General features: G+C 38.9%; 1 protein-coding gene across 1 annotated transcript; it reads left to right on the top strand.

Moving 5' to 3' along the window:
• Nucleotides 1-655: 655 nt before the first annotated feature.
• si:dkey-30c15.2 (uncharacterized protein LOC558938 homolog) lies at nt 656-9,720 on the top strand. Its single transcript, XM_066685740.1, has 12 exons — nt 656-804; nt 929-972; nt 2,419-2,482; nt 3,356-3,496; nt 3,955-4,059; nt 4,971-5,011; nt 6,680-6,808; nt 7,029-7,080; nt 7,170-7,241; nt 7,325-7,463; nt 8,610-8,680; nt 9,180-9,720. Exons 1-12 carry the CDS (start codon nt 766-768, stop codon nt 9,333-9,335), a joined length of 1,053 nt encoding a protein of 350 aa, XP_066541837.1. The 5' UTR covers nt 656-765; the 3' UTR covers nt 9,336-9,720.
• The last annotated feature ends 4,222 nt before the right edge of the window (nt 9,721-13,942 follow it).

A 13,942-nucleotide genomic window follows, 5' to 3' on the forward strand; every position in this document is an offset into this window, starting at 1 on the left:
TCTAAAACTAAAAAACGACAGATCCATGTCATTAAGTCATAACTCACATAACAAGTGTCAAATGGCTGATATAATTTTACACCTGAGTTACGTTAAATGTAGTTTTAGTGATGCTGTCCTGTACACAAAGAAAACATGTGCATTTTTCCTCTGATCTTTTTCAAATCTCAATTTCTTCCACTGACAAGAAAGATCCAACATTCAATGCTTTATCCATGCTTTAATTTATTCAGTTATTCAGGGTCTAATATATATATATATAATGTAATTTATAGGACTTTAAGAGCCAGTACTACACACTTAAAAGTGATGGTACTACAAGGGTTCTTTAGTAAAAGAAATGGTTATTTACAGAACCATGAACACTTGAACGCTTTCATGATGCCAAGAAACCTTTAATCATTCAAAAGGTTCTTCAAGTGTTCAAAGAACCTAGAACCATCATTTTTAATTGCAATTATGCACTAAAACCGCGGTATTAATATGTGTTAAGGAACTGTAGAGTACAAAATAAACAAAACAGGGTTAATACAATTTTGCGCGCGCCTGTCCTGACCAATCTTAACGCGGGAGGCGGGTTGTCGGAAAACGGGCGGGAAAGAAGCAGCCTGGTGTCGTCTCCCCACGGTGGGGTGAGTTGTTCACTGGGAGAGGGACGGGACGTGGAGCAGGAGGCGCACAGTTTGACGGTGAACGGACATGTACAACAAATATCATCTTCAGGTCTCGGTTTATATCCTCTGGATTTACTGATGATCCGGCGACATGAGCTCAAGTAACGTTAGTGTATTAACGAACGAAAAGGTGAGTATTGTGTTTTTGTATCTTCACCTGGCCGTACTTAATTTTATGCGCAGAATGAACGGGACTCTTTTGGTCACATATGAATGCCGTTAAGATAACACGTGTGTGTTTATATCCTCTCCAGCTCACAGCGCTTTCCTCCGTCTACGTCTCTGCTCTTATCCCAAGGTAAAGTCTCCTCAGCTGTTGTTGAAATACAAACGTTTTGTCCTTTGGCTTGAGTTTGAACGTGAAACCTGTGATTTTTCTAGACGTTCTGTAGAAACCAGGTTCACTGCAGAAACTAGCCCGACTCGTGATATGTGAAAGCCAATAACGAAATTAAAACAATAAGGAGTATGAAAGGTGCTGCAGTGATACCTGTTGAAAAGGGAATGTGCGAGTAGCAGAACTCGTAGGGCGAGGTTAAAGGCTCAGTCACGCAGAAAATACATTAGCGCAGGGCTTCCGAAACATATTCGGACAATAGACTGTAAATAAGAGTGTGTGTGTGGCATATAGTCATCTACTGAGCCCTGGAAGACGAGTGAACGATTTACAATTCATTGACACATTTTTAATTAATTCGAGTGAACGAATTGCAATTCGTGCGCACGTTTTAGTTAATTTGAGCAAATCAATTAGTAATTCTTGCGCACGATTTAGCTAATTGGTGTGCATGAAACTAATTAATTCACTGGGGGATCCGTAGAAGCCAGTAGCCTTTTGCCAAAACTCTTACAATGTGCTTGCCCTGGTACCAATGACTGCAGTCACTGCAACTAAAGAAACAATACCTTAATTAGTCCGTGAAGACAAAATATATCAGTTCAGTTTTCACACTGTATGCACATGGATTATCTAAGTGAGTGTACAGAAGTGTTGAAGTAAAAGGCTTGCATCATCTTTTCGCATGAGCACTAAAACTCATAGCTGTCATTTAAACACAACAACTCCAAAATATAATAATTATTTGCACTGGATCGAATTCCAGAGTCCTACATTTCCCACATGGTCCTACATGGTCTGTTTCCCCAATGACTATTTTGTAAATCAAATGACCCCAAGCCTTTGGGACCCATACCCATAAAAGTTCGCCACATATTTCAGAATTAAATCTTGAGAGGAATTTTTCTTTTAAATCAGGACCCCTTTCAGAATTTCAAATGTAAATTATTGCACTGTAAGAATACCCTGTGCTCTTTGTAATTAGGTAGATAAGAAACAAGTGATACGTTTTAAATTGTCTGTATTTTATTACTATCCTTGGAAAGTTCAATGCTGTTTAATAGGATTTGGAAACATGGCAAAAAGCATGATAATATGCATTTTATATTACACCTAAAACATTTTGACAGTGTTCATTATGTATCAATACATTTTGACACACAGACACCATTAACTATAAATGTTACATTTACAAACTGCTCTTGGTAAAATTATTTCACATAACGTACTGCACTGAATCAAACTGAAAAAGATTAATTGCGCTCCCTCTGTACTGAAGCCTGCAGTTGCTCAGTGTCTTTAAATATGGGTGACGTTCACAGTAGAACTCAGAAATGAATAAAAAAACATATTCATACTGCCTACGTCAACTGTTCAATATGAATCCCCTTTTGCTTTCTGTTTCAGTTTGATTGGGAGCTGTTCTGTTGTGGTTTTGGCCATTGTTAAGAGAAAAAAACTCAATGAACAGGTGAGTCATGCATCAGATATCTGTAAGAGCACGGGGTTTTTTGTGTATGTGTGTTCTTGTGTAAGGTGAGTTCAAGAATGTTTTTTCAACTCAGCTTTTAGAAGTCACATAATCATAATACAAACATAAGAAATCAGTTGCCTCATGAATCTCAGTGAGTATTGACTTGGTCCATAGAGTGTGCCATGTAAATAATTCCTTAAATGCACTACTTATCAAATGCCCACTATTGACATAGGAAAAAAAGAATAACGTGACTCTCCTACGTTAAGTTTTTTGAAAAATCATAGTAAAATAACACGGATGCAAAGGATTATGGGCACAATGCCCTTCTAAAAGTTATATTCAGACTCAGCCATGCTTTGAAAATATGGACTTAGTTTAAAATGCTTGTTTGTGTGTGTGTTACTTACCATCAGAAAAATGATGAACAGACTTTTTTACCATCACTGAAGAGAAGAAAATTGTTGTCAGGGAGAATAATTTAAATAGTAGTTAGATTAAATATAATGGAAGCAATAGTAAACTATCAGGACTGTGATTCTTTCCCTCATCTTTTGAAAGTTAAACAGTTAGAGTTAATTAGAGAAAATATTTATTTATTCATTCCCGGACCCTGGAGCTGTGTGAAAGTGACACTACCTGCTGCACCACTGTACATTTTCTGTACATTATTCAGTAGTTAACAGAATTTTAAGTTATATTGTGATCATACACCATGCCTTAACAGGCTTTTTATTTTGTGTGTCTGGTTTAAATTTTTAAAATCCAGATCACAGGTGAAAGACTATTATTCACATTTATACTGATATCTCACTTAGCCATACAGTACAGTACAGGTGTCATGCTTTTTTTCCTCTCTGTTTCTTGTAGGCAAAACCATTGTTCCAGTTAGCACTGGCAGACTTCCTGGCTTCTCTTGTTTTATTTTGCACTACCATCATTAACTTCCTGTCCTATGAGACTCTACCCAAAAGTGAAATCCTGTGTACTTATGGATTGCCTTTGTCTCTGGTAAGAAAAACAACATGAGTCACATTTTAGAGGGTGTAGGAGCCTCATAAACATTTACAAACATGATTCAGACTGTCATATATTCAAATTTTGTAAGTTGATTGCAGTAATAAATTTACAGTTTACTGATTATTTTAGTTATTTTACTCAGATGTGTTTATGACCCCAACACTGTCAGATTTCATAAACCAGACTCAAGCCGAGGAAAATAGGGGCTGATCTTGTCTAGTTATCGTGGTAATATGTTTAGAGGCAGTGTTTGTATTTTGCTGATTACATCAGTTGTTCTGTGTAGACATTTGTAGGTTTTTTCAAGGCAAAGCTTTTTCTGATTTAATATATTACTGCTTCACTATAACTATAATGCAGTTATTGAAAATGTCTACATTTTCATTTGACAGGTAGTACAAACCTGTAAACACCAACTGTTTCTTTCTGTCTCTTTTACTCTTTCTTAGACTTTCTATTTTATTTCTTTTCTTCTTGTCGTCATTTATGCCTATGAGTCAGTACATACTGCTCAGGGATGGAGGGAAAGAGGAGGAGAAGAACACACACGTCAGGTGATTAAAGAGTGGTGTTTACCTGCATACGTCAGACACACTGACAGAAGAAACTGCCCAGTCAAGATGTTCCTCAAACATAGTTTACACAAAGTATGACGAGAGAAATCAGATTACACCCAGATATGTAAATACTACATCAAAACTGCAGCTGTTTACTGCAAATTTCAGTTCAGAACAATTAAGAAATATGTACAGTAATCCTTCGCTACTTCGTGGTTCATCTTTCGCGGATGCGCTACTTCGCGGGTTTTTTCAAGGGGGCTTACGGACGCTATATCGCCTAAAAATATCATTTTCTTATGGTGTGTAAATTTAAAGTATTTGTTTTTATTATTTACATGTATTAGACTAGGCCTGTAGGTGACACAATATATCATTTACAAGTATTTCTTACGTACAGTACATGTGTTGTTCATGTCCGTACACATCCGAGTGAAATGTACTTACGCTAAATCACAGCTTAGGAATTACTCTATTAAAGAAACTGGTGGGATATCACATGTAGTTCCAGCTGAACAACATTATATAATGACTGTTTAATGCAAAGGGTGGGTTGTTAACAGTAACAGGGAGGGTTTTAAAAGTCCAAATACTCATTAAATACATGAAAAAAAATATCTGGTGGTCTTGGAACGCATCTCCTGCGAAAAACGAGGGATCACTGTACATTTTTTTAGTTTATTTACTGATATTTTATCACCTTAAGAAATGATAAAAAAATAGCTGCTGGCTTGAACCCAGTGCAATTTTGTGTATTTTCAATAGCGATAAAAATGCTTAGTCATGCCATAAGTTGGCACTGTGACTGTAAATGAGAAAGTGTGACATTTATGATCTCTGTCAGTGAGGTCATTCCCCCAGATTAGTGATTAACGCTTTGTTCTTCTTGTCTGATTTCACTTTCTCAGGGCAGGTGCCGCCCATTTGATTTTCTATATGTCTTTGTGTGGTGAGTAAATTCATATATAGTTTTAATACCTTTCAGTCCACCAGTTTATTGGTGGTAACCAGGTGTAACAAAATACTTGATGCTATCATTAAAAGTAGATACAGAAATATGTGCTTATAAACTACCTACAACATTCATTCAATGTCTGAAACCGCTTATCCAATTCAGGGTCCCAGTGGGTTTGGGGCCTACCCAGAATCACTGCGCACAAGGCAGGAACACACCCTGGAGGGGGCGCCAATCCTTCACAGGGCGACACACATTCAAACATGAACACATACAGACACCTTTGAGTGTCCAATCCACCTACCAACATATTGGGTTTTTTTGGACCGTGGGAGGAAACCGGAGCACCCGGAGGAAACCCACGTCAAAACACGGAGAACAAATCAAACTCCTCGCATCCAGTCAGGAGGACTCGAACCCACAACCTCCAAGTCACTGGAGCTGTGTGATTGCGACACTACCTGCTGCACCACCGTGCCACACTACCTACAGCATAGTAAACAAAATATGTATGATCAAGCCTGTTGTAGACATGAGACAAATATTTGTTCATTCATTCATTGTCTGTAACTACTTAGCCAGTTCAGGGTCGTGGCGGGTCCAGAGCATACCCAGAATCACTGGGTGCAAGGCAGTGACACACTGAGAGGGCACCAGTGTCTCACAGGGCGACACACTCACACATGGACACTTTGGAGTCACCAATCCATCTACCAACCTGTGTTTTTGGACTGTGAGATGAAACCCATGCAGACACAGGGAGAACACACCAAAATCACAGTCACCAGGAGCAGGGCTCAAAACCCACAACCCCAGGATCCTGGAGCTGTGTAACAGTGACACTACCTGCAGCGTCACCGTGCCACCCCCTGGAGAGGAATATGTTATGTACACTATATGGCCAAAACTTTTGTGGACACCTGCTCATGCAATACCACTTCTTCTCAATGGTATAAATAGGCAGTTTGTCCTTTTTGCTGCAGAAACAACTTCTCATGTAGGCAAAATTTTTTGTGGAACTCTTGAGTCCCACATATATTTTTTGCTTGGTCTCAAATCTTCTTAGTTTGTGATACATTAAGATTTGTGCTTGCTCGATCTTCACTAAACACTGAGATATAACAGTAGTAGAATAAACATTTTTACAGTGTTGAATTATTTGAGGGCGGCACAGTGGCACGGCCACACAGCTCCAGGGACCTGGAGGTTGTGGGTTCGATTCCCGCTCCGGGTGACTGTCTGTGAGGAGCTGGTGTGTTCTCCCTGTGTCTGTGTGGGTTTCCTCAGGGTGCTCCGGTTTAAAAGTGTCCGTAGGTGTGAGTGAATGTGTGTGTGTGCCTATGTTGCCCTGTGAAGGACTGGCGCCCCCTCCAGGGTGTATTCCCGCCTTGCGCCCAATGATTCCAGGTAGGCTCTGGACCCACCGTGACCCTGAACTGGATAAGTGCTTACAGATAATGAATGAATGAATTATTTGATGTCATTTTTTTTAGAATTTTCAAGTCTATGTGAAAAATTAACTCTGTGAGAATCTTATATTCAGCTTTGAATTTTTGCTTACTCTGGCACAATATTAAGAGAGCATTCTGGACCTAAACTGATAGAATAATGATTCAACAACAGTATCTCTGTAATTCTGTGTAACAATATATTTTCTTCCAGGCTGATGCCTCTGATGGGATATGTGATCTACATCAGAACCATGAGTCTGACACAAGTGTCTTATATTCCAGCATCTAAAGCCTCCAATGTTGGAAACAACATATGGCCCGAGGCTAAGTTTTGCAATAGGTAAGAGTGTGGTATGTGTTTTTGTGTGCATGTGTTTATGAATTTTAAACTTGTCAGCAAAACAAAGTGGTGTTTATAAACCCATTTTGTGCCTCATATTTGCTGGCATATGTTAATTTTTTATTTTGAGAAAAAATGCACAAAAACCCCAACCATACACAATGTACATGTTTATACGTGAGTATATAAACTAACTGTTGTGAAATGTTTTGTATTGCAGCTGTATTCTCTTCCTGCACCTGCACATTGATGATAACTTCTGTTCTACTGTGGTAGGTGTGATTAATACACTTTATCAATCCACTTCTTTATTAATTAAAGTGCTTGTTTATATCTTTTCTCTGCTTTCTGCCTCAAACAGGACACAAACCACAACAATATTATTAGAGGCTTTACGTTTGCCAGTGTGTTGTCAGTCTTAATCTGCTGCACTGTGAGTACACACACACACTCACACACCCACACACAATATGTATAAGTACTGTGTTGAAGAAATGCTACTGTGCTGTGTTGTAGCTGGTGTACTGGAGGTTACAGAGCTGGTACAGACGGTATGAGCAGGTGGGAATTTTTACAGAGTCACAGAGGTGTTTAGGCAGAATTTGGTCCTCTGCACTTTACATGATTCTGGTCTTTATCTTCTGCTGGACACCAGGTCAGTGCACACACAGACACACACACTACATACATAACCTTATACCTTCACAGTGGAAATACCATGAACATTTCTAGCATATGTTACATATCTGAGAAAAAATGAGAAGTACAAAATACACCCCAGCTATATATAAATGTTCATTCATTCATTCATTATCTGTAAGCACTTATCCAATTCAGGGTTGCAGTGGGTCCAGAGCCTACCTGGAATCATTGGGTGCAAGGCGGGAATACACCCTGGAGGGGGCGCCAGTCCTTGAGAGGGCAACTCAGACACACACACTTTTGAGTCGCCAATCCACCTACTAACGTGTGTTTTTGGACTGTGGGAGGAAACCGGAGCACCCGGAGGAAACCCACAGGGACACGGGGAGAACACACTCCTCACAGACAGTCACCCGGAGAGGGAATCGAACCCACAACCTCCAGGTCCCTGGAGCTGTGTGACTGCCTGCTGCGCCACCGTGCCGCCCATATATATAAATGTTAAAGGACAAAAATAAAACCTTGTCCTAACATTGTCTTAACCTTTAATGCTCCTAAACTAAATAGAAATTTTATACTAAAAATGTTTGCCAATTGTGGACCATAAAGACATTTGAACTTATTTTCATGCTGAGGACGGCACGGTGGCGCAGCAGGTAGTGTCGCAGTCACACTGCTCCAGTGTCTCCTGCTCCTGTGTCTGTGTGGGTTTCCTCCCACAGTCCCAAAACACACGTTGGTAGGACTCAAAAGTGTGAGTGAGTGAGTGTGTGAGTGTGTGTGTGTGTTGCCCTGTGAAGGACTGGCGCCCCCTCCAGGGTGTATTCCCGCCTTGCGCCCAATGATTCCAGGTAGGCTCTGGACCCACCGTGACCCTGAACTGGATAAGCAGTTACAGATAATAAATGAATGAATTTTCATGCTGGGATTTGGTAGGTGTAGGGAAATGTTCTAATGTGCCCCTGATCAAGATTCTTCTAAAATAATTTAGATGTAAAGTAATTTTCTAAAGTATACTTTTAGCTCACTGAATTGTTCAGTCTGTGTTCTTCATGGTTTTGATGTCTTTATTATTATTCTGAACTGTGCAAAAACACAAATGCACAGATGTTGACTGATATATTTGTTCTGATTTTGCTGTATACTTTTCTTTCCTCAGCTTTGATTCTGATCAGTTTGTCATTTGCTTTCTCTGAGTCAAATAGACTCTACCCTCTCTTTGTCATACAGGTATGTTTTCAGACTCACTTAATGTCTTATAAAATGTTTAATAACCGACATCCTTGTATACAATATGTCCATAGGTTTGTTGACATCCCTACAACATGTGGCTTTGTTTGCACCCATTAACACTGTTACTGTAAACCGGGTGTTGTGGAACATCTGCACATGATCCCATGTCCATCATGTTCCATGTCAAAATTAGTTGATCCAAAATGTATCATCCAACATTAGAACCTAACAGCAATATCAACATCTAGTGTAAACCTGGGGAGTAGAAATTATTGCAGCAAAGGAGTTAAAGACCTGTTATTAGTCTTCATTTGAGAGTAAATGCTGAAAGATCAGATGTACTTAAACCTGCCATATTAAATACTGTATGTAAACAAAATTGGGTTTGTATCAAATACAATATTATGGCCCTAATCTGAGTGTTTCGATCAACAGTGTCACACCTAATGTATGTGTGTGTGTGTGTGTGTGTGTGTGTTCTCTGGCTGCTGTAAAGGCGATGTCAGTGTCTTTGCAGGGTCTCCTCAATTGCATTGCGTACGCCTGGAGACGCCGTAACTTCAGAGAAGCCGTGTTCGGAGAGAGACTGCCTCTCCTGGCTTACACAAACAAAGCCTTCTTTGAACAGTCTCTCAGTGAAACCAGACAATGAGGAGACAGATGTAGAGAACACAAGATTTTAGGACGGAGGATCATGAAGATGGAGCAGAACTGAGTATTTTCTTTTTGACTGATAGCACTTTTTAAAATGTTATTATTTATTTATGAAGTATATGTTAAATTCAGATTTTAAACAATACCTGTTCAAAACCAGTATATGGACCAGTCTGAGGACAAGCTTTTGACCAAATTCTTATGTATAGATGCCTTCTACATCCCTGATTGGGGTGATACAAAATGGGAATATGAAAATTATTTTATATTAGTTTTTTTTTATTTTAAAAGTTAATGTGCAGTGAAATGTCGCTCTTCATGATGCACAATATTTGAAATGTTTCTTACAGTGTCCTGTTGAATTATTCTGATAAAGATGATTAAAGTCATATTTATTGTTCATCAGCTTGATCCTCCACTCAGTCTGAGAGAATGTATTTTAAATCATTCAAAGAAAATAAACTGTTTTTCTCATTATCAATCATAATCTCAATCCAATTTGCACACTCCATGTTCTAGGATAACGTCTGTCATTTCTAATCAAAACCACTCCAAATAATGTGTTTATATCTCAAGTCTGGATCCTGCAAAACAACATGAAACTTAGGAATTCCCCTGTAATTTGGTTTACTCCAGTTTAAACATCAGTTACAGAATCATGTACTGGTTACTGTGTAATACTCCTGCACTTTGTTCAGACTTTATATAATGCAGTGGAATAGGTTGCCAGGGAGATTAAACAAGTCTCAGTGCAGTGTGCGCCACACCTGCGTAAATCATTAAATACATGACCTTGGAACAGTTAAATTAACAAATGATGTGCATTTGCTTGTGTTTGCAGGAAGTTTTGTTTGGGGAACTCTACCTGTATAGAGATATATCATAGTCAAGTCATGTGCACTGATGAGTCGGCATGAACCGGACAGTGCACCTATAGAGAGATTCAGTACTTCAGATAAGGCAAGTTCATGAAGGGTTCATATTTCAGTTATGAAGCAGGTCTGTGTGTGTGAAGGTGAATAATCCTACACTTTATTTAACTAGGCCTGAGTAAACTTTATGGTTAATTAAAGAAACACCCATGATGCAGCTGTGGCCATAAGCCTCAGTGAAATTGTGATGCCCTGTGATGGACTGGTGCCCTGTTAGTTCTTCTACCTTTTCAGTTTTACTTTTCACTCTTGGTCCCTTATGAGGTAATAGGTCATTGTTTTCACTGGGCATTTAAGAATGACTGTTCTGTATTGTGACTCTTTTAAAGAGCTGTTTGACCTGGAGACGAACTGGAGCCTTATAATGTAAACACGAATAGTTAAAGTGGTGTAGGCCGAATATTTGTAGAAGATATGGTCATTGCTCATAAGTTCACAATGTCATCGCAAAACCAGTGAACTCAGAACAAGCCCCTTGCAGATTACTTTCAGTTATTTTCACTGCGCACAAGGCAGGAACGCACTCTGGACAGGGCGTGTCCATCACAGGACATCACAAACTCACCAATACCTTCTCACCTGTTAACTATTTCTTTGCCTTCATTAAAAAATGTGAAAATGAAAATGTCGCTAAGACCAGCACTCCTCAATGACCAGATTAAACCAGGAACAGTTCTACTGATCAAAACAGACCCCACTTCAGAAGCTGCACAATAATTATTCACAGATGTGTCAGTGTTACTGATAACTATTTACCTTCATCTATTCTACCTCTTTCCAGCTTCATTGCTCAGACAAAAATCTTTTTTTTTTTGGAATACTTTCACTCCCAAGTAGTTTTTTAATTTAATTTGATAAGTGAAATGCCCTATATATGTGTGATGTGTTGTTATTATTACCATATTTATTAGAGCTGACCCACATCTACAGTCCACAGTAGAAATATCATTCATTCTGGAATAGTGTAGAGTTCAGTATGATCAACCTGACCGTAAATAACCCGCTATTTCCCCTAATCAGTACAAAAGAGCAGGCAATAAAAACCCAATAACACACGGCTTGTTAGATTTTATTACTCGGATAAAAACAAACACTGCCAAATAAAAAAAACTAATGGTATTAATTATTTGTATTATTTTAAAATATTTATAAATAATACATTTATTTCCTCATGTAGATAATATATTTCATTGTGCATCTAGTGTTGTATGCACTATGTCAACCTACTGCTGACAGTGAAACAAACACTGATCATTTTAATAAATAATTCTGACATATCGATTGTTTCAGTAAGAGTTTTTTTGGTTTCTGAAATTTTGTAGTAAGCTGAACATTGCTGCTAAAACATTTGTATGAGAAATGTAGTATATAGGTCAAGTGAGACAAAGTTCATCCATCCATCCATTATCTGTAAGCGCTTATCCAGTTCAGGGTCATGGTGGGTCCAGAGCCTACCTGGAATCATCAGGTGTAAGGCAGGAATAAACCCTGGAGGGGGCGCCAGTCCTTCACCGGGCAACACACACACAATTTTTTTTGAGTCGCCAATCCACCTATCAATATGTGTTTTTGGACTGTGGGAGGAAACCCACACAGACACAGGGAGAACACACCACACTCCTCACAGACAGTCACCGAGAGCGGGAATCAAACCCACAACCTCCAGGCCCCTGGAGCTGTGTAACTGCGACACTACCTGCTGCGCCACCGTGCCGCCCTGAGACAAAGTTGTCTTTGTGTATTTAAATATCTTTGTGTATTTAAATTGTGGTCATTTGACATGTTACTGATTAGTACACTGAAACATTACCAAGACCTTGTTTTCCAAGCTGTTGGTTGGTGTTTAGTGGCTTTTTTATACACTCTCTGATCTACATCTGTCTGTTTATCCAAGGTCCAGGCATTTCTAGATGTTTTGTCATTGTTTTGTGTCGGTCTCAACAAAAGACACAAAGTCTATCAGAATACCCTCATGTTTGCACTGCAGGAAAAGCAGGATGAAAATGGGATGTGTTTGCATTTCTAAGTCAAATATAACTGTTATAGCTTACACATTATACTTTTTTCAAGTTAAGCTTCAGCCCCCTCCAGGGTGTGTTCCTGCCTTGCATCCAATGATTCCAGGTAGGCTCTGGACCCACAGCGACCCTGAACTGGATAAACGGTTACAGATAATGAATAAATGAAAGTCAAGATTCATCACCCAAATCTGTTTTTAATATGTACAATACTCTACGAACATCAGAGACCACCATTCATTTATATAACTTCCAACTATAAAAGGCATTAAGAAGATATAGGTGTAAGATTAGACATCATTTGCATGAGGAAATAAAAAATCTAACTGAAATGTGAAAACCTTTTCATAATAATTAATACATTTATCTAAAATAGAGAAAATTAACATCCTCTCAAGCATGCAGAACTTGGTAGCTCTCAAAATAATATCACAATCATCCATATTGTAAAAATCTGAGAGATGTTGAAAAATAGTAAGATCCAATCTCACTTCAGAGCTGCAAATTATACCCAGGTCTTCTGGCCATCTGTACACTGTGAGAACACAGGCCTAGTGAGCACATACTACACATATTTTTGTGCTTGGTCTGAAGTAGCACTCCTGATTCAACCAATTAACAGATTTGTGCAGAAGCTGTGTACAGCATGTGATCACTAGATGTGGGAATGGGAGTGGTCCTACTGCAAATTTGGTTTCTTTCTTTGATCACATTTCTTTATCCATTATAACACATGTACAACTCAAACACAAGAACACTAAAGAAACAGTAAACAAAAACCTAAACACATGCTGGAAATTAACATTTAGAAAGCAAAATGTAAACCTTATGTCCACCACTTCTCTCTTCTTCTCTTATGTAACTTTAAACACTGAGCTTTCAGTTTCTTTGCTGTCTTGTAAAATATTAATATTCATCCTGTTAAGGGTCGCACTGTGTCCTGCATGGAGTCAGTGGGTGCAATGCAGGAGTACAGGGTGCCAGTTCATCACAGGGCATCACACATCCACTCAGTTACCCACACCTATGGACACCTCTGAAATGCCAATCCACCTACCAATACGTGTATTTTTTTGGACCAAAGCACCCAGAGGTAACCCACATAGACACAGAGTAAACACACCAAACACCTCACAGTGACCAGAGGCAGGGTTCAAACCAACAACCCGTACCCAGGATCTGTGTAATAGCAACACTACCTGGTGAACAAATTTGCCGGTCTAACGTCAATGTCAAGAACTAAATAATTAGTAATATTTTGATCTTACACTACGACTATAGCAGTGTTCTGTGTCTGTGTGCATGGGTCAATCAAAATAGGTTTTGATGGCATAGGAAACTACAAAGGGATTATATTAATAATCAAATGAATGGGTGAATTTTGATCCTCTCCAGAAGCAGCTTTAAAATATTTTAGAACAGCTATAAACATATACTATACAATAAGATAAGGAAATTGAAACAGAACAGAGATAAGCAGAAGTGGAGTTCAGTAGTCCACCAACAGTCTCTTACATCCCAGGAAGTCCTTGTTTTCTTTCCAGCTACCAGATGCTTTGAGCTAACTGACCTATAAATTGCCCATAAACATGTTCTCCATAATATCTGTACAAGCTATATTGCCAAAGGTATTCACTCACCTATTCAAATCACTG

This window comes from Hoplias malabaricus, chromosome 11 (genome assembly GCF_029633855.1).
Source record: "Hoplias malabaricus isolate fHopMal1 chromosome 11, fHopMal1.hap1, whole genome shotgun sequence".
NCBI lineage: Eukaryota > Metazoa > Chordata > Actinopteri > Characiformes > Erythrinidae > Hoplias > Hoplias malabaricus.